Source organism: Cryptomeria japonica, chromosome 10 (assembly GCF_030272615.1).
Source record: "Cryptomeria japonica chromosome 10, Sugi_1.0, whole genome shotgun sequence".
In the NCBI taxonomy this organism is placed as follows: Eukaryota; Viridiplantae; Streptophyta; class Pinopsida; order Cupressales; family Cupressaceae; genus Cryptomeria; species Cryptomeria japonica.
In genome coordinates this window covers 567,920,670-567,944,519 of record NC_081414.1, presented here as the reverse complement: position 1 = coordinate 567,944,519, position 23,850 = coordinate 567,920,670, and the positions used below count along the sequence as shown (strand labels likewise).

General features: G+C 35.6%; 1 protein-coding gene across 13 annotated transcripts in view; it reads right to left on the bottom strand.

Annotated features, from left to right (window-relative positions):
* Positions 1–23,201, bottom strand: part of LOC131060720 (uncharacterized) — a 70,962-nt gene extending 47,761 nt beyond the window's left edge. For 2 of the 13 annotated variants that reach the window (XM_057994057.2, XM_057994058.2), the window contains exons 1-16: positions 22,742–23,196; positions 22,160–22,401; positions 21,252–21,308; positions 20,971–21,153; positions 20,778–20,873; positions 3,130–3,283; positions 2,971–3,035; positions 2,779–2,855; positions 2,488–2,597; positions 1,955–1,992; positions 1,387–1,543; positions 1,081–1,269; positions 918–995; positions 617–718; positions 472–536; positions 89–121 (exon numbers count right to left, since the gene is read on the bottom strand). In XM_057994057.2, coding sequence (XP_057850040.1) covers positions 89–121; positions 472–536; positions 617–718; positions 918–995; positions 1,081–1,269; positions 1,387–1,543; positions 1,955–1,992; positions 2,488–2,597; positions 2,779–2,855; positions 2,971–3,035; positions 3,130–3,283; positions 20,778–20,873; positions 20,971–21,153; positions 21,252–21,308; positions 22,160–22,375 — 1,620 coding nt within the window. In that variant the 5' untranslated portion in view covers positions 22,376–22,401; positions 22,742–23,196. Of the gene's footprint in view, positions 1–88; positions 122–238; positions 281–471; positions 537–616; positions 719–917; positions 996–1,080; positions 1,270–1,386; positions 1,544–1,954; positions 1,993–2,487; positions 2,598–2,778; positions 2,856–2,970; positions 3,036–3,129; positions 3,349–20,777; positions 20,874–20,970; positions 21,154–21,251; positions 22,021–22,159; positions 22,402–22,741 lie in introns of those variants that run through there. The other 11 variants (XM_057994064.2, XM_059213639.1, XM_059213637.1 and 8 more) reach the window with 11 other exon arrangements.
* Positions 23,202–23,850: the final 649 nt, after the last annotated feature.

Below are 23,850 nucleotides of genomic sequence, written 5' to 3'. Positions count from 1 at the left end.
AAGGTAGAAAGGAAACAATAAAGAAAATATAATACATGCAGATTTATTACTCTACTTAAGAGGTCTTCTTAAGCCTTGCATTTGTTACCTTTGTGATAGCATTTGCACTTCCTCCTATTACCTAGAAAGATCACATTAAGTGTTAACACACCTGCAACTCTCACAATATGGAGGCAGACAAGGAAAACATTGAAGAAAATTACTACTCTACAGAAAAGGCCCTTTCCTTGACCCTTACATTTGGTATACTTGTGCTAGCAGTTAAACTTTGTCCTATTTTCTACAAAGTTCATATTCAGTGTCAATACACCAGCAATTCTCACAATAAACATGAATAATCAATAATATTAAGCAAATATTTCTCCATACTAGATATATTCTTTATGATACATAAGTGTCTTGCTTGTTCATTGTTCTTGAACAGTTAAGGTGCAATTCAACATGTTCAATAAAAAATTGGTATATACTTACATCCTTACTTTTTCTCCCAAATGAGGTATTCTTGCTTTCAGCTTTAACCGTTTTTTGTAGAATTTCTGCATGCAATCAATAGTTGAGTTCAAATCCAATCACACAATAGTAATTTCAATCGAAACACAAATTTTACTTTACCAACCAGCAGATGGTTTTCTCCTTGCAAAAGTTGGAGCTTTGAGAATAGACTGTCTGCCTTCTGTAGCTATTGCTGGGGAGAAGAGTTTGTCCGGTTCTACTTCTTCTGCTTACAATCTAAATATTAGCTTACACTTGAAAGTTTGAAACCATATTCACATTATTATTAACATATATTACTTCATTACTCAAACATACTCAAATTCACTCATATCATGCATATATTTGCTGGTAAAATGTTTGAAGCATTTTAATATTGGAAAAATCATTAAGAGACTTGTAACCCTAAATTATTTTATTCTCACCATTTGATATGGCAGTAATGTCCTTGGTCAGGCCATCAGAATCCTGAATCTTGTTAACAGATTGCCCTTTTCTTCTCACTATAAGGGTTTTGAGTCAATATCAGTTTAAATGCAACACCAACTCTACTCATGTTAATATCTAGAAGGGAACCACAAAAAATACCTAAAGATGTGCCTTTTCCTTGGTTAATTCTACGGTTAATGAAGTGTGGTACTATTTTAACAACATTCTTGGATTTTGTTCTCGGAGTTGGACAAATACAAAATTGCTTCTCATCTCTTTGAGACATATCCTGAACATATTCTTTTTTAGGTTCAATTGTTGCTAACAATGGTTTTGATCTGCGAAAATCTATTCAGCATGTTATATAAAATTAGTTTCCCCTCTTTCACCAGCTCTGCATACATAAAAGAGTTGATAGCATTGAAAATAGCAGCAAGAATCTTAAAGATTGCTGATTGTTGATACCAAGGCTTGATATGGCAATTGTCAAAGAACTCAATGTGCAGTCACCCAATGCGCATTTTTGGTCTTTGTGATTCTCAATAGAACAGTGGGGTCCAAGTATATCTTTCGCTGTGACCCATGTACTGACTTCCAGGGATGAATTAACTTGACCTGTGCTCTGTCAAGGAAAACACTAACCATGTTAAGTGTTTTATAGGTGATTTAAGGACTGACTAGCTGAAAAAATATGCAGTTTACTTTTAGTGCTGGGGTCTATTTTATTTCTTACTATATATAATAACCTCTTGTGGATTGATATAAATAAAAGTAAAGGAATTTTTTAGGACTTCCCTTTTGGAAGCCCACATGGAGATTGTTTCCCATTTACAATAAGGTGTACATCCAACCTCCCTCAAGAATCAAACCTAAGGCCTCCTCTAAACACATGCCTTAACCATCAAGCCCAGTCAGGTTGCAATTGCCACTTGAAAGTTTACAACCAAGCTCTTTTAATCACTTTTACTTAATTTCTGTAACAGCAATGTTAATGATAAGATACTAATTAATATTACATAGAAAGCACAACTACCTCAAAATTTGGAGTGCCTCCATCAAAGAAGTTCCATTCTGTATTCCAAAAGAAAAATATTTAATAAATCAATAAACATTATAGTTGTTCTTGGAATAGTTAATAAAAAAATTAGATTGCAGATTGTTTACAAATATGATCATACAAGAAACTAAGACAATTCATAGATCCTTTCAAGAAATACATGAGACCAATATAAGCTCCTTCCGAACACTAATATTAGACAATTTTTAGAAATCTATATTAGAAACCAACTACGGAAGACCCAGAGTCGCAACTTAGAAATCCACCTTAGATATCACAGCCACACTAGAAACCAACAATGAAAGACCAAGAGTCAAAACTTAGAATTCCAGATTAAATGTCACTTTGGGGATTTGAATTTGTATCTCCACAATGAGAACCCAAGTCATTAACCAATTGAGCTCAAACCCTTGAACAAATAGTTCATAAAATCAATATCCTTAATTTGCTTTTGAGCTTATTGGAAATGTAAATTCTTTGAAGTTGTAGATTCAATGAAAAAATTATACCTGCAATACATGTTTTAAAGTTGTCAAGAGCATGTAACACTTTTGAAGCTCTTATTGTATGAGCCACTGGCATCAGTCCAGATCTTCTAAACACAAGACTTGAAGGGAACCTAATATAGTTTAAATTTTCAGCAAAAATGTTCCACAAAGGACAAAGATATATTGGCAGCATGAAAAAGTTTCTCATACACTATAAACGGTATCCTATCCAAGTAGAAAGGAAAATTGAATTCTTCTAAATTTTGCTTAATATTAATAAACATGAAATTTGGTATGGCAAATAGATTTTACCAGGTTTTATATTTCTCCTCATACGTAGTAAATTGAACATTTACATAGAAACAATCTTTGGGAAATTCCAAACCATTCTGAAAGAAACACATTCCCTCTATCAGTAATAACAAAAAGTCATAGGTGGTTTTCTCACTGAAAGAATAAGGAAAGAAATTGCAAGTCACTAAGAAAATTAAATCGATCCCATACTTTATGTAGCCAAAACTGTTTCGATTCTTGGAAATCCTTGTTTTGTGGGGGTATTTTACTCAAGCCTGTTATCATCGTATAAATTGTTTAGGTCCAACAAAACAAAGTTATCCATACATTAGCATTTAAGATCAGATTCAACCGTAAAATTAATCTTACCCATTATACAACCTTCTATCAAGGAAGGAAGCACAAAACATTTTATCTTTTCAAGGCCTGAATCATCCCACAAGTTCCATAACCAATCTTCCAAGTTGACTTCACAGCCACTATCAAATCTTTCTTCCATTTCCATCGGCAAGAAATCCCTGATCTGGACGGTTATCCAATTAATGATCGCCTTACTTTGAAAATTCTATTCATGATTCTAAGACAACACTGTAAAAGATTTAACATTTAAAACACTTATATTGCAACATCAAGAAATTTCTGGCCTATATTTTTGAAACATAAAGTATCCTCAAATTATTATTTTTTATTTTTTATTTTTTGCAAATATTTTACGAAATAACAAATGAATAACAATGCAAGAAACTGGTTTTATTCTTTTCCAAAAGATATGAAATACAGTAGCAACATTTTAGAAATATACATCCAGCTTTTATAACTTTCAGAATTTTAATCCAATAAAATACTAACCCTTACCTGCTGCAAAAGGAAAAATGACAGAATATAGCAACAAAATGGCCATTGTTATAAGTCTAAATTTCTAATATAACTTAGAATTTGTTACATGTTCTCCACATCACAGCCATAATCAAGAATTTATCCATTTCAATCTCAAAAAATGTGTGACCACAATCAATTTACAAAAACTCATTAGTTTGAAAAACTTGACTTTGACATGACAACCCCATCGCTCAACCAGAAATGACTATTACTGAATTTTGACTTGAAACATTAAGGAATTTGATAGCAAACAACTACTAAGTAGCACAATCATCAAGTTTTGCGTTGGGTACAACACAAACATACTTAAAGATGTTGTCTTTTGTTTCCTACAAATTAAAATTAAAAATTACAATAAACTTCGATTCTCTAGAAAAGTTGATAGATTATTAAACCATTCACCAAGGTTCCATTCAATCTGGAATCTACCTACGCTTGTGGCATTAGAATGCAAGGGGTGAGAGCAAGAATAAGTTTTGTGACTCTGGAAGAATACATTAGTTTGTGACCTAGTAACTAAACTGAAGAAACTTCATACTTTGCAAGGCATGGGGTGAGAGTGAACAAGTTTTTTGCAACTTTGGAAGAGTAACTAACTTTGTGACCTAATAACTAGACTAAAGAAACTTCATACTTTGCAAGACAAATCCTCATAGTGTGTTTCTTGAAGCTTTTAAGTTCAACTAAAAATATAAAAATTCAAAGAAAAAAATTACTCTAAATTGTAAATTAAAAAAAACATGGATTTTGGCTGCTCCATTTCACTTGTATTATCTTTATATGATTCTAGGCGCCTTATCCCAAATTGGGAACCTCTTACTTTTTTGCAATGCTCCCAAAATTTCACCACTCACCAACATTCAACATCACCTTATCATTAAAAAATAGCCAAAATAAAACAAACTTTTTCAAATTGCATTCTAATCAATAATGGGCCAAATTACAGATTTTGTCCATCCTTTGATTTCAATAATTTTTCTACTATGAAGCATTCCTTTTTAAATTGACAAATATTACAAGTTTGTTATTTCCAATGTTTTACACGAACACATCCCTCAAATAAAAAACTCATAATTTTCAAGACAGGTATAATATGTCCACCCATCACCCCCCCATCACCAATTGCAAGAAGAAACAACCTTGAGACATCCTTGAAGGGAAATCCCTAGGAACATTTCCCTTGTAGGAGGAAACCAAGGAACTCATCTCTTTACTGTACCAAGGATAGCAAGGAGTCCCCTATCACAAAAAATATTCCATTTTTTTTCAAATGTACCAAGTCAATTTCAAGACATTAAGATTTGTGATTGTTTCAGTGGACATGCTCAAGTTGGGTTTCAATTTTCAAGTTTAAACAACATTGATATATTTGGTTAGGACTTTCTCTATAGAAGATGCATGTTCTTGACGTAGGGGAGAAATTTCTCCCTCTTGCCTCCCAAACCTCAACACAACAAACAAGAAAATCTAGCAGAGACTCTCTGCTACCAAATTCAATTCTACACACAAAAATGAGATTATACACAACTACAAACAAATGTAATTATACACAACTACAAACAAATGTACTTCAAAAAATTTATTGAAATTTATATCAAACAAATTCACCGATATCCACAACTCATTGCAAATGGCCCTTTAATGGCCTCTCAACTCTTCATACTATACCCTACACACAAACTCCACAATCCCTTCACCCTTTTACTTCTTCGCCACTTGGTCTTCCAACTATGACCCAAACTCATGTTTTATCAAGCGGTTTGTATTCAATCACAACCTTTTCTTATTTCAAGTCTTCACAAGCTCTGAGATTTTCTCACACCTCTACTTGTTTTTGTTTTTTTTCTATTAGTGCACCTCCCTCTATGCAACATGCCATTCCTTCCTACGCAACACTTGACTCTTCTCACTCCTCATGCACACCTTGTCTCCCTTGAAATTTATCTTCTCTCTATGCAAGCCCTTTCTTCTTTCTACACACCCCTCTTTAGCGATGCCCCCACTCTAAGCAGCTACACCTCCATTTTGTGTTGGGGTCTCTCCTCTCTCCCCAATGTCATTCCCCTTCTTCATTCCTCCACACTCATCCTTGTAGGCCTTGTCCTTTTGTACACGTCTGGAATCTCTTCCATTTTACTTCGCAGCCCTCTCTACACTATGCAGCTCCTCTATTCAATGGGGCCCCCTTTTTCAAATTGCCATTCCAATGTCTTATTTGATCCCCCTCTTCCCATTTTTGACTTTTCTAATTAATACATTTTAAATCAGCATACATCTCCCCTATTTCACATTCAATTCCATTACACTTCATACCTCACCCATTTCATCTACCAGTTCGATACCTGGGTTTAATTGCACCATTTTTTTCTTTCTTGAGCCAGATATTCTTTCATGTTGCGTCCTCTGAATGGTTGATTGTTCAGCCATCAATGCCCACGTTCCATTCATTCTTTCCTGAAGCTTGACAAGTGGCATAATTGTTTTTTGCTAAGGAATTTATTTACCTTCTTACTCGATTGAAATGGTTTTTCCTGTCTTTATTGATGAATGTTCTTTTACTCTTTATTAACCCTGCACAGAATATTCCTTTAAAAGAAATGGTTGCCATCAGGAGGATAACGCCATGCATTTGCTTGAAAGTATATAAAGTTTCCTTTTTTTTCCTCTTCAAATTCACTTTGTACATACCTTGCCTGGGCCTCTCTCTATTCCTGTTTGTCAAATGCTCCTGTATTAGACACACCTAGTAGAAACTTTGTGAGCACAGGCTCACAAAAGTGGAGTTGATTGATAGAATTACCCTTTGAGATTGCAAACAATCTACAGAAAACTCCATGATTGTGTCAATTGCAAATGAAACTATTTTTTTTCCCTCTTCTTCCAACATCTCACCAGAACAACTGTCACCCTCCTCTCACAACTCTTCTTACCACTCTTCTCTACTCTCCTGGATTGGCATCCACCATGTACTGTCCACATTCGTCAATAGTTCTCTCCTCTCTTTGTTTCCTTTGTGGATCCAATCCACCATCAACCAACCTCCTCCACCAAATATCCTCTCTACTTTTCCCCTCTTTCGTGGAGTTCAATCCACCACGAACCGAACACCTCCACCAATTTTCACCTACACAATCTTTCACAACTTCCACATACAGATATGCAACATCCATATTCCACCTTGTCACTACATAATCCTCTTTTTCAACACACAAATCCATCTCAAATTCTTTATTACAAAAATCATAAATATTTACCTCATTACCTTCTATTGCAACTTTTGCTACACCTACAATCAATTTATCGCATTCTTCTTCAATCTGAATTAGTAAATTATCCTTTTCACTTTCACATGTATCCTCTAAAGGATTTTTTTTTTCTGCAACTCATTATCCTCACATCCATTTCCATAATAACATTCAAAAAAATTAAACTTTGCATCATTTACCTTCACTATTGCAACTTTTTCTTCACTGTCACTTATCATATCATTCAAACATAAATCAATTTTGGTTCTAACATCATCAAAATCTGATATTTCTCCTTTCCTTACCGCTGCAACATAATTTTCAACCTCCACATATCCATCCATTCCATTCAAATCATTCACATGCAAATCAAAATCATCAATAAACTCACAAAATATAAGTTTTACATTTTCTTTCACTGCTGCAACTTCGTTGTGTTTTTCAATGTGCTCCATTTCACTCAACTCTTTTGTTGCTGCTGCAACCTCCATATTTTCATCCTCCATGTTATAGACATTCTTTAGCTTCAGGCTCTTGAATCTCTTCGTATTCATCCTCCTCTTCTTCCTCTGTGTCACATGTATGACATTCTATTGCATCTTCTTTCTTTCCTACATTCAAAACATCACTAGAAAGATAACAAAAAATTACCTTCAACTCTTCTATTTGTTGCTTTTGTTCTTTTCAACTCCATTGCCATTCCGTTTGCTTGTTGCTTCAACTTTATAAATTCTTCTCTCAATTCAATCTCTTATTCTCTCTTCGATTTTCTCGAGTACAAAAATTGTCAAAATCTGTCCAATGACAACCTCTTTCTCTTTCTCTTTTCCATACTCAAAGAATCAAAAAGCCTCAACATATAGCCTCTAAGTAGCTCCTCTTGCAACATGCGCATTCATCTGCAAGCAAAATGCACACTTTCCACCCTCACATCCTGGTGCAAACTACCTCCAATCGGCACTTCTACCTACACACTCAGGAACTCCCGCTATAATACCACTAATGCAAGGGAGAAAGTTCTCTCTCCTGCCTCCCAAATCTCAACACAACAAACAACAAAACCTAGCAGAGACTCTGTTGTCCTCATTTTTGTTTTCAAAAATGAAGGACCATTACATAAAAAATTTGTAAAAAAAATGAAAATTTTACTCTATGGCATGCTTCTCGAGGCATAATTTCGACTAATCCCTGGACTGGCTTAATCCTCAGTCCATCCTCGAACTACATTTCGAATTTCATCGCATTTTGGTTTCGTTTGCTATGTCTTTCCTTCAATTTCGGGTTTTTTCTCCCTGATTGCAGGTGGAGAATTTTCCTTGAACTGCAAGTTTTAATGATTTCCATTGTTTTGGTCTTTGTAGGGAAATTTTTAGCTAATTACAAGTGCACTTTATTGAAAAATAAAAACTTGTAATTTGCTTTTTATTTCCCCCTTGATGCTTTTTGGCTTTTTTAGTTAAAATAGGGATTTTTTGGTTAAGTTACAAGTAAACTTGTAATTCTTTTCTAAAACCCCTACTTTAATGGTTTTTGCTTGTAAGAGGGATTTTAAACCTCTATTACATGTGTGCAAGTGAATTATAACTTGTTGTAGGGATTTTATTTTCCCTTTACAAGTGATTTTAACCTTGCACATCTCTCTCCAAAACCCGATTTTGCCTAAGAATGAGAAAAGTGAGATTTTAAACTTGCTATTTGTTCCAAAAAACCCGATTTTGCCTATAAAGTGCATTTTTTAAGATTTTAAACTTGCTATTTGGTCTAAAAAACCTGATTTTTGCCTTATAGTTGAAAAAGTGCATTTTAAACTTGTTATTTCCTCCAAAAAACCCGATTTTCATTGTTTCATGCATATTCGAACTTGTTATTTGTTCCAAAAAACCCGATTTGCAAGAAAAAACGTTTTTTGAGGATTTTAAGCAAGTTTTTGTGGAGAAATTTTTGGAGGAAGAAGGCGTTTAGGATTCCTTCCTATTTTCATGCATTTGTAGACATCTTTCACGCCATTTGGAGGTTAAGATTGTTGGTTTCTTGGTTTATAATAGCAAACACGTTTTTACCAAAAAACACGTTTTCCTCCTTCAAGGATGCCACGAATCAGCAATCTCCTAAATCGTTTTGGCTTGGTATGCTAAGGCGTTGAGGTTAGAAAGAGTCTTGGCCACTTTTCATGCCATTTCCCTTGCATTTGACACCACGTTTTTATGCAAATGGTGTTTTTATAAAACATGGCTAGGGTTTGGCATTGTGGATTGTCTCTATTTATTGGATTGTCTTCTTCATTCCAAGATTGTTGCATCTTTTGGAGAGGCATTTTCATTTTGAAACAAGGTATGTTTTCTTTTCTTTCCTTGTCTCATTTTCTTATTTTCTTGTTTTCTTAGTTTTCCTCTCTAGTTCTCAATTTGTAAATATGTTGTTCTTGTCCCAAAATTGGTTTTGTGAGAGAGTTTTGCCCTTTGATATGCAATTTTTGGATTGCATTGTTCTTCCCCATTTTCCCTCTTTACTTTTATTCAGGATTTTAAATCCTAATTACAAGTTGGCTGGAAATCTTTGTTCTTCCCTTACGGTTGAAGAATTTAACCATTTCTGGTTAAAATCCAAGTTGAAAAAGTGTGAAATACCCTTCCTTTCAAAATCGGGTTTTAAGAACCGGATTGCATGTTGAAAAGTTTTTCCCATTTTCATGAAAATGACATTCCCGAATTTTTCCCATTTTTATCCATTCATGTCTCCCATATCCACACTTTCCATTTTCGTCATTTTCTGCAAGTCTAATTCTCATTTTCCATCCATTTCTCCACTTGCAAATTTACAAGTGTACTTGCATTCGGGTTTTAAAAATCCGATTGCATGTATGCCCTTTCCAACTTGTATACTTACGAAAATTTCCCCAAGATCCAAAATTGGTCAAAGTCAAGATTCCCCCATTTCCATTTATTTCCCCTCTTTCTCTCACAAAGTCGTGAAGTTCAAGAGTCGAAGTTTTTCCCATTTGAAAAAGGAAAAATGTTATTTGCAGCTGAATATGATGTTGCCTTAACACTTTTAAGTCTTCATCACAGTATTCCAGGTTGTCTATCAATGTCAGATTTGCCGTCATCTCCAATTCCAAAAAAGATGAAGTACAAATATGACAAGTACCAAAACGAAGTTGCGCCTTCCCAAGTTTCCTCTCCTTTGGATCGTATCAGAGATATAGAGATAGGACATGTAGACATGTCAGAATTTGTCAAAAGGATTGAGGATCCACAAGATAGCAATATGCAGCGCCTGTTGGACAAACATATCCATCACGCATCTTCTTTCCCGGTGGCTGCCCTTGATCTGAATTATTTTGTCAATTCAGAGGACAATACCCAAAGCAGAATTTGTGGTATTATAAACAAATAATAAACCATATAAAAAAATTATTTCATTGAAAACATGTAAGAACCATACAATTTTTGGCAAAACTCTATGAAAGAGAGTTGTGTGCCCTTGAATTTATCCCATTTGGGCAAACTCTGTAAAAGAGAGTTGTATGTCTGGAATGTATCCAATTTGGACAAACTCTGTAAAAGAGAGTTGTATGCCTAAGCCTGTACAATTTAGGCAATCTTGTGAAGGAGCGTATGCCTATAACTCTGTAACTCCATAACTCTCCAACTCCTTGCAATTGGATTCGAATTGAGCTTATTTATAAGCTTTCAAAGAAGCTGAACGGCCACTACATTTATGTTTACATCGGAAGTCAAAAAGACAATCTAGTATTGAAAGGTTATTACATTTATATGAGAACAAAAATTAATTAAAGATTAAAATATTTAATTCTCTAACTTATTTCTGATCATTACTCCCTTCTTGAAAGGCAATGGGCCCCATTGCTCGATCATCTTCCAAATAAAATTCTGCCATGTAACTTGAAAGTGCTAGTGAGACTCTCGAGAGAATAATCGCTTCTTCTTGATTTGTTATAGCAGCAGGAGCCTGGTCAGCTTGAGGCGTAGCAGCTACTGGTTCCTTGGTAGATGTTGCAGTAGCTTCCTTGTTTCCTTCTGTTGAAGACGAAGACAAGAAGAGTTTGGCATAGTATGGGCAGCGGCTCATTGGCTGTAGATGCACCTGAAGCGATCGAAAATGGCTCTAATACCACTGATCTAAATTATTTTGTCAATTCAGAGGACAATACCCAAATCAGAATTTGTGGTATCATAAACAAATAATAAATCATGTAAAAAAAAAATTATTTCATTGAAAACATGTAAGAGCCAAACAATTTTTTTTGGCAAAACTCTATGAAAGAGAGTTGTGTGCCCTTGAATTTATCCCATTTGGGCAAACTCTGTAAAAGAGAGTTGTATGCCTGGAATGTATCCAATTTGGGCAAACTCTGTAAAAGAGAGTTGGATGCTTGAGCCTGTACAATTTAGGCAATCTTGTGAAGGAGCGTATGCCTATAACTTTGTAACTCCATAACTCTCCAACTCCTTGCAATTGGATTCGAATTGAGCTTATTTATAAGCTTTCAAAGAAGCTGAACGACCACTACATTTATGTTTACATCGGAAGTTGAAAAGACAATCCAGTATTGAAAGGTTATTACATTTATATGAGAACAAAAATTAATTAAAGATTAAAATATTTAATTCTTTGACTTATTTCTGATCAGCCCTAGAACCTAAATTTGTTCTCGCTTGCGCGCATCACTTTGACAAGGAGAGAAGAATCATTAAAAATGATGATGGCGAAGCAATAATCCGCCTTGATGCAGACACAATTGAGAAGGTCTTCAGAATACCTCCCGCACCTGTTTACATGGAAATCTCCAAAGAGAGTGCAGCTGAGTATTATGTAAAAAGGGAAAAAGATTGTAAACGACATATCAACAGGTGGATCCAAGAGCCACAAGCTGCCTTCTAAAGGTGGGCTAAGTTGTACCGCTGTAACTTCAAATGGGAAATAGGAGACATCATAACCCTCCTCAGCAGGATAATGGGCTTTGAACATTCTAATGTTTTTGAGCCCTGGATGTACCAGTTCATCATGTTCATAAGGCAATCCCATCATATATCATGGGGAGAAGTCATTAGCGATGCCTTGTGTGAACAACTTGCAGCAGTTCCTTCCACCATGACTTTCTATATGAAATCATACTTGGTGTATTTAGCAGCATCACTTAGACATTTTCCAAGTCTTTCTACCAAGGGTGATTGCTCACTTATACCAGTTTGGGAATATTATGATCAGTTGCCTTTGAGACCCAGCAGATTGCATTTCAGAAGAGTCCAAGATGCATTCTTTGGTTACTTCATGTGTCAGTTTGACAAAACTCTGAAGAACAAAAGGGTATCAGATGAGGCATGGGAAAGGGTGAGTGAGTATGGATGCTTGTTTCTACAGTTCCCGACCTTCACCTATATAAGAATCAGATGCTATAGTGGGCAGCCATACATGCTTCCTACATACCCAACTGATAAGATCATTCTTATGGAGTTGGGAAGACAAATCATGGCTGTCCATACTCATCAGTCTGCCAGACACAAGGTTGGAATGGGGATCTCTACAACAAACCCACTAAAAATTGGTCGGTATTCTCTTGTCACATCCATTAAAGCCAAGGCCATGGAGACCAAAATGCAGGAAATTAAGCTCAAAAGGTTTAAGTCCAGAGCTGATTTTGATTACCGAGGTATGAAGGAGAAGATCAAAAAATCCTTTGTGCACATGCATCGCATTGAGGATATCTGGGTAGATCTCCGCACAGAGGTCGAGGTTCTGAAGATGGATTACTACAGGCTCACTGTTGAGCAGGTTGTTGATTTGAACTTGGTGGACATTCCACAAGGGATGATTGATGATGGGCATGTACTTGATCCTGAATATATTTCACGAAGGGTTGAGGAAGCTCCACTTCCTTTAATCCAATGGTCACACAAGGAGTGCATATCCATTCTTGAGAGATTTCAGCCTATCTTCGCTAACACCAATGCTTGGCTGAAAAGTAATGTTGTTAGACTCATAAAAATCAAGATTGGAAAAGAAGATGATTCTACGGGGCCTCTTGGACGTAAGTCTGAGATTCAAATTGACAACAAGGAAGGTGCATCATCTTCGGGCACAAGGATCAAATTGCGAGTTAGTCGGGCAGTAGTGCTTCCTCCTGAGGAGGCGACAGTTCGTGGAAAGGAAAAGTCATGATTTCATGTTCAGGTGATCGATCTGGATAATCCAGAAGAAGGGCAGCAATCTAATGATGCTCCCAAGTCTCCAGCATCTGACTCGCCTCATGAGATTATTCCTCCAGTTTCCATTGAGACGCCCCTTTCTCCTCCTGACTTGCTTGTTGATGAATCTCCTCAGAATGCCATTCCTATTTCGGCATACGAACCACCTCTTGATCATCAACAAGAGAATGTGCAGGAAGTTCCTGAAGATACTCCTGCTTGTGTCCAACTGTCAGAAATTGATACCTCCACTTCTGGTTTCGAAGAATTCATGAGGCAATCTTCATGCCCATTGGTTACTAAGCAAACCGTGGTCGCCATCCAAAAATAATCCTCCCAGGATGACCATGGTTATACAAACAGAAACTGCTTCTCCTTTGCCTACAGCTGCTACAAAAGGAGAGTTGATGGCTTTACTATTGGTATTATGGATGTGTTGCATTGGTTTTGTCATTGATGTCAACACTTGTCAACACTTGGAGATCTTTGGTTATGTTCACCAGCATGTTCAGTGACTCATGCACAGTCAGTGGTATCTGGTTCACCGGCAGGTTATATTGTTCACCGACACTGAGGATGATCTATTATCATCTGGAGATTACTTGTTTATGTCGAAAACATTGTTTGGACACTTGGTTTTGGTGATTTGGTCATTGATCTAATCGGGTTTGCATATTTGTTGTTACCGGCAAATAGGTCTAGGTTATGGATCGGCAGGCATTATCTATTCCAGATCAGCACGACACGTTATGGAGATGATTTGTTATTGTTGTAAATGCATTGAGCCGACATCATGCATCGCATATTGATTCATTGATTTTATTGTAATATCTTAGTGAGCCGACCTACACATTTGGTCTTAGGTTTTGGTATATATGTAAGATCTCATTTGTGAGATTAAGAAGAAGTAGAGGAGTGTGAAAAAGAATTGTAATAAGGTATATGCGAATATAAGCAGAGCTATACACGTAAACATCATTTGAAGATTCAAGGAGGCTTTTGAAGAAGACAATTAGAGCTTAACCGGTACTGAATCCGGCATATGAAGATGCTATTTTGAGCAGGACATTATCGTTAGATTTAACCATCCAATTGTAGTCAGTGTGACTCCCATTTTGTGATTGAGCAGTGAGCTCTAGGCAGTTGGCCTTTCTGCATGTGCAGACTCCATTTGTACACACATACTATCTACAGTAGTATCATCTAATTGTGGGTAAGGTTTCCCACCATGGTTTTTCCCCTTACAGGGTTTCCATGTACAAATAATTGTGTTATGTGTTGTGTATGTTATTTGTCTTTCCGTTTCCTGTATTAAACTTTACCGGTACTATTATTAACTGCTAAACTGTCTACCGGCATTAAAGTTTGGTTTACCGGTATTATGCACTAAGTTTGGTTAAGTTAGTTTTGGTTTGAAATTAATAGACAACTGATTCACCCCCTCCCCCCCTCTCAGTTGCCTTCGGGACCTAACATTTACCTCCATGGCTTAGTTATTTTACTCCAAAGAGGAAGAAGCAAGAAATATCACCTGATGCCTTCGATTATCAACAGCTAAAACAGTCCAGATCCAAGGTTGCTAAAAAGGCCAAGACTATCTCCAGAGTAACTATTGACAGCAACAAGATGAAGGTAGCTGAAATAGTCGAACCCATTGCAGATAAGCCACTTGAAGAAATGTCAGCTGCTGATTACAAAGTTACAAGGATAGAATTGAGTAAGCAAATGCATGAGGTTATTAAACATGATGCTCAGTTTTCTATAGCTTCACTGGTACAGCGATGTGATGAAATTCTAGCAAAGAAAGATAAGCTAGAAGAGGAAAACCGACAACTTATGGCAGTTGTTCATAAAATCACAAAACCTGCTGCTGAAGGGAGTAACTCCATAGGTTCTTCCGGTTCCCAAGAATCAATTCATGGAGTGGAAAGGGTTGCTCAGAAGGTACAAGCATTGGATTCCTGGGTTGATCAACTTCATGATCTATGTGCACAAGTTATGAAGGACATTTTTCAGATGATGTCTAAGTTGGAAACCGTTGAAGAGAAACTGGATCAGACTTTCGATACTTTTAAAAAGAATCTGGAAAGTGTTGAAGATAGTTTGACAATTTGGCATACCATTCCCCAACAATAGTTGAGTGTTCTACAGGAGCATGCCATCATCTCTTCCAGGGTCATGTACTTGAAAATTGGAAGAGCTTCTGGAAAATAAGGCCCTTGTTCTTAAATCCCTCATTGAGGAGATTGGTGATACAATGAGATTACGGGGTGAAGTTTTCCGAGATATTGTCTCTTATTGTGAAAAGGCCTCTTGCAACATACTAAGTCAGGATGGAGAGCTGATTCCAGAAGAAGAAGTTCTTGCTGATTTACATATGAGGATACATAATAAATGGAGGAGTGAACAATTCTTGGCCGCTTCAATTCAAATGTTGATGAGACACCAAATCTTTTTGCATGAAATCCAATCCATCTTGGATAAAAACAACTCTGCGCTCCTCCGATGTCATGATACTATTGTGAAGACCTTGGTTGTTGCCAAGAACACCCATGAACCGGATCCTGATGAACTACAAATGATCATCCAGAAGTTTGAAGGATTCGTGTCTTCACGTGCTACAACTTAAGTGTTTTTCAACACTTAGTTGTATTTTTCCATATTTGTAATCTTTAGTTGTAGTTTTTCTTTTGACAAGTTACATGTAAAAGTCTTTTTGTAAAATGCAAGTTAACTCATTACTTGCACTTTTGTAATTACATGTAAAGCAACTACAAGTTGAGTTCAATTAGGACTGTAGTTGGAATAAGTCTTAGTTAGTTATTGAAGTCTTAGTTAGTTATGGAATAAGTCTTGGTGGTTGAGAGAATCTCTCAAGTTAGTTAGGATCCTCCCACCTTTTTCTCAAGGCTCCTCTTCTATAAATACTTGAGGGGTCTATTGTAATCTTTATCTTTTGGAAAGCAAGCAAAAACTCTGCCAAATTTACAACAAAGAAGTCTTTGAGCTTTCATGTGTGAATTCAAGAATTGAAAGAAATAGAAGGAAATTGCTCAAGCTTTGAGTCTTTGTGCTACATACTTGAGTTTGTGTTCTATATTATCTTTCTTGCAAGTGTTTCTTAAAGAGCTTAATCACATCGGATTTGTAGTCTTTGTGCTGCAAGTAGTTGAGGTTAATATAGATTAAAATAAATATTTTGTTGAGAGAAGTTGCAAGTCTTTGTGCTTTCACTTGTTCTTAAGAGAATTAAGGAATAGATTTTGTGAGAAATAGTTGTAAGTCTTTGAGCTTATACTACTTCCCATTGTTTTAAGTAGAAAATAATAAGATATTCCAGTCTTTGAGCTGTTATAATTTGTTCTTTATAGCATTAATATAGAAAAGGGTAGATAGGACTTCACATAATCAAGTCTTTGAGCTTGATATTGTTGTCCCGTTCCGAAGGAAGTGACACAAGTCTTTGCGCTTTCAAGAAACTTCATTTCCTTTCTCTCATTTCATTTTGAAAGTGGTTACTGTTGTTTATATCAAATCGCTATCCTTTTCTGTGAAGAGAAAAGGATATTGTCTTTCTTGAAAGAAGAGGAAAGATTGTTGTCCCATCCTATTTTATTTTCAAAGTTGTAGTTAGATAGGGGGAGCCTTCCCTTAATTAGGAGAGTTTTACTCACACGCTGTGGTTGAAACCACAATTTTGTATATTTCCCCAAGTGTACAAAATTTTCAACCAACAGACTCTCTACTAACAAATTCAATTCTACACACAGAAAATGAGATTGTACACAACTACAAAAAAATGTACTTCAAAAAATTTATTGAAATTTATATCAAACAAATTCACCGATATCGGCAACTCATTACAAATGGCCCTTTAATGGCCTCTCAAGTCTGCATACTATACCCTACACACAAACTCCACAATCCCTCCACTCTTTTACTTCTCCACCACTTGGTCTTCCAGCCACAACCCAAACTCTATTTTCTCAAGCGATTTGTATGCAATCACAACCTTTGCTTATTTCAGGCCTTCGCAGGCTCTAAGACTTTCTCATGCCTCTACTTTTTTTCGTTTCTTTCTAGTTAGCGCACCTCCCTCTATGCAACATGCCATTCCTTCCTACGCAGCACTTGACTCTTCTCACTGCTCACGCACACCTTGTCTCCCTTGTAATTTATCTTCTCCTCTCTATGCAGCCCCTTTCTTCTTGCTACACACCCCTCTTTACCAATGCCCCCACTCTAAGCAGCTACAACTCCATTTTGTGTCGGGGTCCCTCTTCTCTCCCTGATGCCATTCCCCTTCTTCATTCCTCCGCACTCATCCTTGTAGACCTTGTCCTTTTGTACACAGCTGGAATCTCTTCCACTTTACTTCACAATCCCCTCTACACTACGCAGCTCCTCTATTCAATGGGCAGCCCTTTTCAAATTGCCATTCCATGGTTTATTCAATCCCCCCTTTCACATTTTTTACTTTTCTAATTTATACCATTTAAATCAGCATACATCTCCCCCATTTCATATTCAATTCCATTACACTTCATACCTCAACTGTTTCATCTACCAATTCGATTCTTGGGTTTGATTGCACTGTTTCTTTCTTTCTTAGGCCTGTTATGGTTCTATATTCTTTCTTGTTGCATCCTCTGAATGGCCGATTCCTCAGCCTTCAATGCCCACGTTCCATTCATTCTTTCCTTAAACTTGACAGGTGGCGTAATTGGTTTTTAAAACTAAAGAATTTATTTACCTTCTTACTCAGTTGAAATGGTTTTCCATGTGCTTATTGATAAATGTTCTTTAATCCTTTATTGACCCTGAACAAAATATTCCTTTAAAAGAAACAGTTGCCATCAGGAGGATAACGCCCTGCAATTGCTTGAATTTAACTAAAGTTTCCTTCTTTTTTTCTCTTCAACCCTGCCTAGGCCTCTCTCTATTCTTGTTTGCCAGATGCTCCTAAATCAGTTCTTGCTTTGTCATGGTAACTACTTTTTCTTTTTCTTTTTTGTTTGTTGCTTGTTTGAACCAATGCACGCTTGGGTATGGAAACCTTCTTGTTAGGTAAGCATTGTTTTTTGTTTTTTGTTTGCAAGGTCAGGGTGATTCCCCCTACAATTAAATACAAAATGGGCCATAGTTTGTTCCGTGTGCCCACATCTATCCACACCCCCAGATCACAAAAAAAAAAGAAAAAAGTTTTTATTCTATATCAGAGGAGTGTTTTTTCATAGATAAACCAAAATTTAGCTATAGAAAGAAAGTAGCATAAGCAGAAAAACCTTGGGTTATGTGACAACTATTGAAATGGAGAGGCCAATTATAAATTGATTTGTTACTCTGTAAACCATGAGTTTACATATTTGGGTATATACAAAAAGATGAAGCCAAAGCTAATAAAATATTTTTTGCTATTAGTATTACAGCTGCCAAGAAAATTATGATAAGTATTAGCTGCCATTTGAAAATCCCTGAATATTGCGAAGTATCAATAAACCAAATCAAAGTAGTATCAGCTAACCTACAAACAAATTTCTAATTCCTCTACCTGACACATTTAAACAAATTGGACCAGGCATTATGGCCACAATCTGAAGGGATCTGTACTTTATATAATTCCATATCAGAAATCAGCACTTGCTTCACTCCTCACTTTTATATTTAAAATCTTCCACAAGATTAGATTAAGCTTCAGTATCAGCAATTTCAACTGGCTCAGTCTCCTCCCGTTTAAGCACCTTTAGTGGTTCTTCCAAGACTTTTTCATAAGTAGCATCAACACCTCCAAGAATAACAGGAGCAATTCTGGTTTTTACATAAATCACATTGCCCATTTCATGTTCTTTGATTATCTGTCCCCCTGTGCCTTTTATAAGGCACCACATCACAGCCAGCATTTCCATAATACCTCCCCCCATTTGCAATTTCTTTTACATTTTAACTAATTTTTCAAGTATTATATTATATTTAAACTACCATCGCCAATTGTGAAAAAAATTCCCCGTCCTCAAAACCTCTTCCCACGTCCCCCCTTTCCAAAACCCTGTTGAACCACATTAATTTCCTTAGGCATATTTTGACTCTATTTTGTCAATATGAGACTATTACATCACTACAGTTTAATATTTTTCAATGACTGCTAACCTTAACCACATCAAATGAATCTTTAATAATTTAGTTCTTCATTTCACTCAAAAATCTCAACATTACATTGATGAATAATTTGTACTTAGATTTCTTTAAATTGCTAAATTCTTTTTAAATTTCCAATTTGTGATATTCTGTATGAATGGGAAACTCACCACATTGTATTCTTCATTGATTTAACTATAAATCCATTGGCTTCAAAATTCTGAAATCTTTTAAGCTTAGCATTATAAACCTCTACTCATGAATTTATCGAGCTTCGACCTTCACTTTAGGTGGTAATTTCCTACATCCGCGCATTCCATCAATACTCTCCCCTCCATCCTAGAACCTGTTAAAGTCATACTCTCCAAAACAATAATAAACCTTCTTTTTTCATACTCTTTCAATAAAGAAGGCATCTCCCATTATATATTTCTTTACACTCCATGGAAAAAAATTCCAGCATTCTATATAAAGCTCCATATTTTCTGAGCTTCTCATGGTCTAACCTCTCATAATCTCTTGCATTCTAACACAATTAATATTTAAAACCAACTCTTGAATACCTTTTGTCAAACCTTGCTTCCTCTCTAGATTTCTGCAGCTTTTTGATAATGTGCTCCTATAAATTTACTTATTAATACTTCCTATAACTAGTAGACTGAAACTACCTTTAGCACGATGAGCTATATAAACTCTGAAATTTCTTCCTCAAGGCCCTTGGTATTGAATTTTAGCTCTAATACTGCTTGAAAGAGCCTGGACCTCAAGGTTTTTTCTAAAATACCACTTGTTGCAATTTGCTTCCTACAGTTACCAGAAAACTATTGGCACCATCTTCCATCCTGCAAGATAGTTTCCCCAGTCAAAAGAACAAGGCACCCTTTATTATGCTAGAAACTAATACATGAGCCATAAGCCAATGGCGCATATTTGACAATATAGCCACTTAGAAAGCAAACAGTGTCATGGCTTTTGAATGAATTTAACTTCTCTTCACAAAACCATACCAAATAAGAAGTGTCAAAATAATAATCCATGGAGAAATAAGGAGGTGGTCAAGATTACTCACCTCAAGCCACGAGAAAAAGAAAATCTAAAAAGGGACCACAAGTTGTGTAACAATTTCTCACAAATTAATTCTCATTACAACATATACATAGAATTACGAGTGCAGAAGATTGTTTGCATGAACAAGACCAAGGGTTTCAAAGCGATATTCCTATGTTTGCTGGCACCAACCAGACCAAGGACTTAAACTATAACGTAACCTAAGCATGAACCTTGATGTTCTTGTATGCTTTATATCCAAGAAATAGAAACTTTCTGTTTATACAAGGTAATTAATTGTTAAAAACAACTTTTACATGAACAGAGAAACATAGAATTCTTATCCAAAATACAAAGTACTGTATTATCTTTCACTTTTTTCCACCCCATTCAACAAACCCACATCTATAAACATTTCAATGCCAAAATTTTCAAATTCAAAGTACAAAACTAAACAGACATTTAGCATATTGATAGAAGTTTTTGACTAATGGTTTCGTACCCTAATTCTATGGAAGCATACGATGTCTGGTGCTATAGCAAAAACCATCTGATCATTTCCTTCAAGCTCTACTGCCTGCAAAATGATTCCCTGCATCTTTAAATGCCAACAGAAATATAATAACTCTACTAGAAGAGCTTGTTCAAGCCAATTCCACAAAACACTTTATCATATCAAAAGGTGAGGTATCTACCACAGAAATTGCCTCCAGGTGAGCTCCTTCTTCCATGAAAGCAATATTACCATTCGTGATCAGACCATTTTCAAGTGAGGTCCAACCTTGATTCAATAATGCTGATGCCATACCACTTTCAACAGCTTTGGTCATCAGGGTACTGGAAACTACATCTATGTCTGTCGTTTCATCAATTTCAACCTTCAAATACAATTAAACTAAAATATTAAATATACAGAAAGCATTGCATCAAATGACATCAACAACCAAGAAAAATGGCAGAAGAACTTAAGATTTACTTGTAAATATCTTTTTAATTCGATCAATGCTTTTTCAACTGCTTTCCTCTGTGCATTCTGCAAAGATCAGTACACAGGATAGTTGAAAATCCAAAACAATTGTAGGACTTAGGATAATTTTAGTAATGAATATTCCTTGATTACAACGTTTGTCAAACATTCTACATAAACAATAATCGATTTTGAAGATTTCCTAGATTTTGATCAAATGATATTAGGATCAACTCTTTTCTTAGATATTCATCATGTCAAAGCTTTTCTGAATAATCTTCTTAGAAGCTACTGAAGCTTTTCTGGATAAACAGCACAAAATTCTCAATAGATTATTTACAGTTTATACAGGAAAACTTTGACAAAGAAATATAATCTGAAACACTGCAAAAAAAAAATAATGCCTCCTATTTACCGATATTAGTTTTCTTTAAAAATTGCCAGATTATTTATAGAACAGGTAAAATATGAAGGAAATTAGGAAAACAATCTTAAATTATGACAAGCTCAAAGTCCAAATCGAGCTTTCCAGAATTTCTAAACTTCTGCAAATATACTTTTCCTTGAAATCAACCCTACTAAGCCCCCAGAGGTAAAGCAAGCTGCAGGTAGCAAACTTGTAATTGCAACGAGACCTAAGGTGAAAGGCTTGGGTGAATTTGACAGCATGGATTCGCGGTGGTGGCTTCGCCAGAGGACAGGCGTAACAAGAACTTCAAAAAGAATCGAGAAAGCCTGGTAGGATTCCTGGTTTTCCTTGAAATTAACCGTGCTGGGACTGTTATTTGGTAGATTTTACAGGAAAAAAATTACTTTAGACATAACAGTTCATGAACAGAATTTATGAACTATGCAGAATCAGTAATTAAGCCTTCAAATTCCACGAAGAGAAAGATTCTAGGCCGGATTGCTTGTACCTGGTAAACAAAATGGAGCTTTGAACCATCAAAAGGATTCATAATGCAAACAAAATTATTTTCCCTGCAAATTTTCCAGCATAAGGATTCCACGAAAGTGCACGACAATGAATCCGAGGGACTTATTAGGTTGACATCTATTTTCTTCAAAGCATGTTCCAAGGATATTGGAGCCGTGGCCCTCAAGGCCAGTTTGTTTTGGAATATGAATTGCATTCCGCTGTAAGGAAAATTTCTACAATCTGCCAAAATAAAGTCATCTGCTGAGCATCAAAGTTTATAAAAGTCGTCTGATGTAAGGATTTAGCTAAAATAAAATGCATAATATTTATAAAATTTCCCAGCGTGTAGCCTTAATCGCATTGCAATTACGAAGTTAAAGCTTATTTACTTCAAAAGACGGCATATCTTGGACTTACAGAAGCGTGAATTGGAAAGAATAATATGGAAAATAACTATAAATAAATCGTTATAGAAGCAAATGAAAAATAAATCCCTCCGATTTCGGAATAATAGTTGACTCTGCTTCCAAACTGAATCTCAATGTAAGACTGAGGACAAAATGTTCGTCTGCTAAATTACCTTAATTTCGAATATCACAGTCCAACAAAATGCACAGAAAATGTTTTAGCAGGAATTTAACAAAGAATGGAGAAAAGTTTGCAAATTATTTTGCTTGAGCTGCCCAAAGTTTACAGAGACTCGAAGTGTGAAGTTAGGCTCAGCGATTTGAAAAAACAGCCTGCAATTTTCGAGACGCGGGCAAAGTACTTCAAATTTAAAACAGCCTTTACAAAACTATATATATATATATACAGACGTATATATACGTGGAAGGCGTTCCCTCTACGAGACGAAGTGAGCTAGCTTTGATGATCAATGGTTGACATTGTCTGAGCATAATGTAAGACAGATTGAACGTATCTCAGCCGTTAGATTTTCAAAAAAAAATCGTTCTTTTTTTCTTTTCCGCAGCGAGAGAAGTGTTTGTATTTGCATTGTTCTACGTAGTCTTCTTCAGCTGCGATAATTGTATTTCATAATTGGAATTACGAGAGTTGCAGGTCTAATATAGAGAATCAATTAATAGGTGAGTTCTATAAGAAAAATAGCTTAATTTGATAGAGCTTGGAATGCATATAAACCATTCTATAAAATATTTTTCATTTAAATTTCAATATTAATGTTATGTTATAAGATATATTTTAATTTAATATCAATCATATGAAATATTGAATAGTACTAGTATATCTATATTTAAAAAATATAGGTAAATTATGACGAGAGATATCTTATAATAGAAGGGAATCTGATTATAACGGTTTCATATAGTTAGAGACAAGTGGTGAGGGTTCTATTTTATTTGGAGTAATAAAATAACACCTCCACAAAAACCACAAGATGGCATATTTCATGCATTTACCCATCATTTGCATGTCAAATTGTTTCAAAATTGAATTTTTGATTACGGACATTTTGATTTATTGTAGATGCCTCTCAGCATAACTCTCCGCATAATTAATTGTCATGAATGTTTTATCTATGAGAAAGAGTGAGTTAGCTTTGGTGATCAATAGTTGATATTGTGTGAGTACAATGCAAGACAAATGAACTTATCTTAGTTGTGGAATTTTCACCATTTTTTATTCATCATTTTTCTCTCATTTGTCATTTTTCATTGCATAACAACT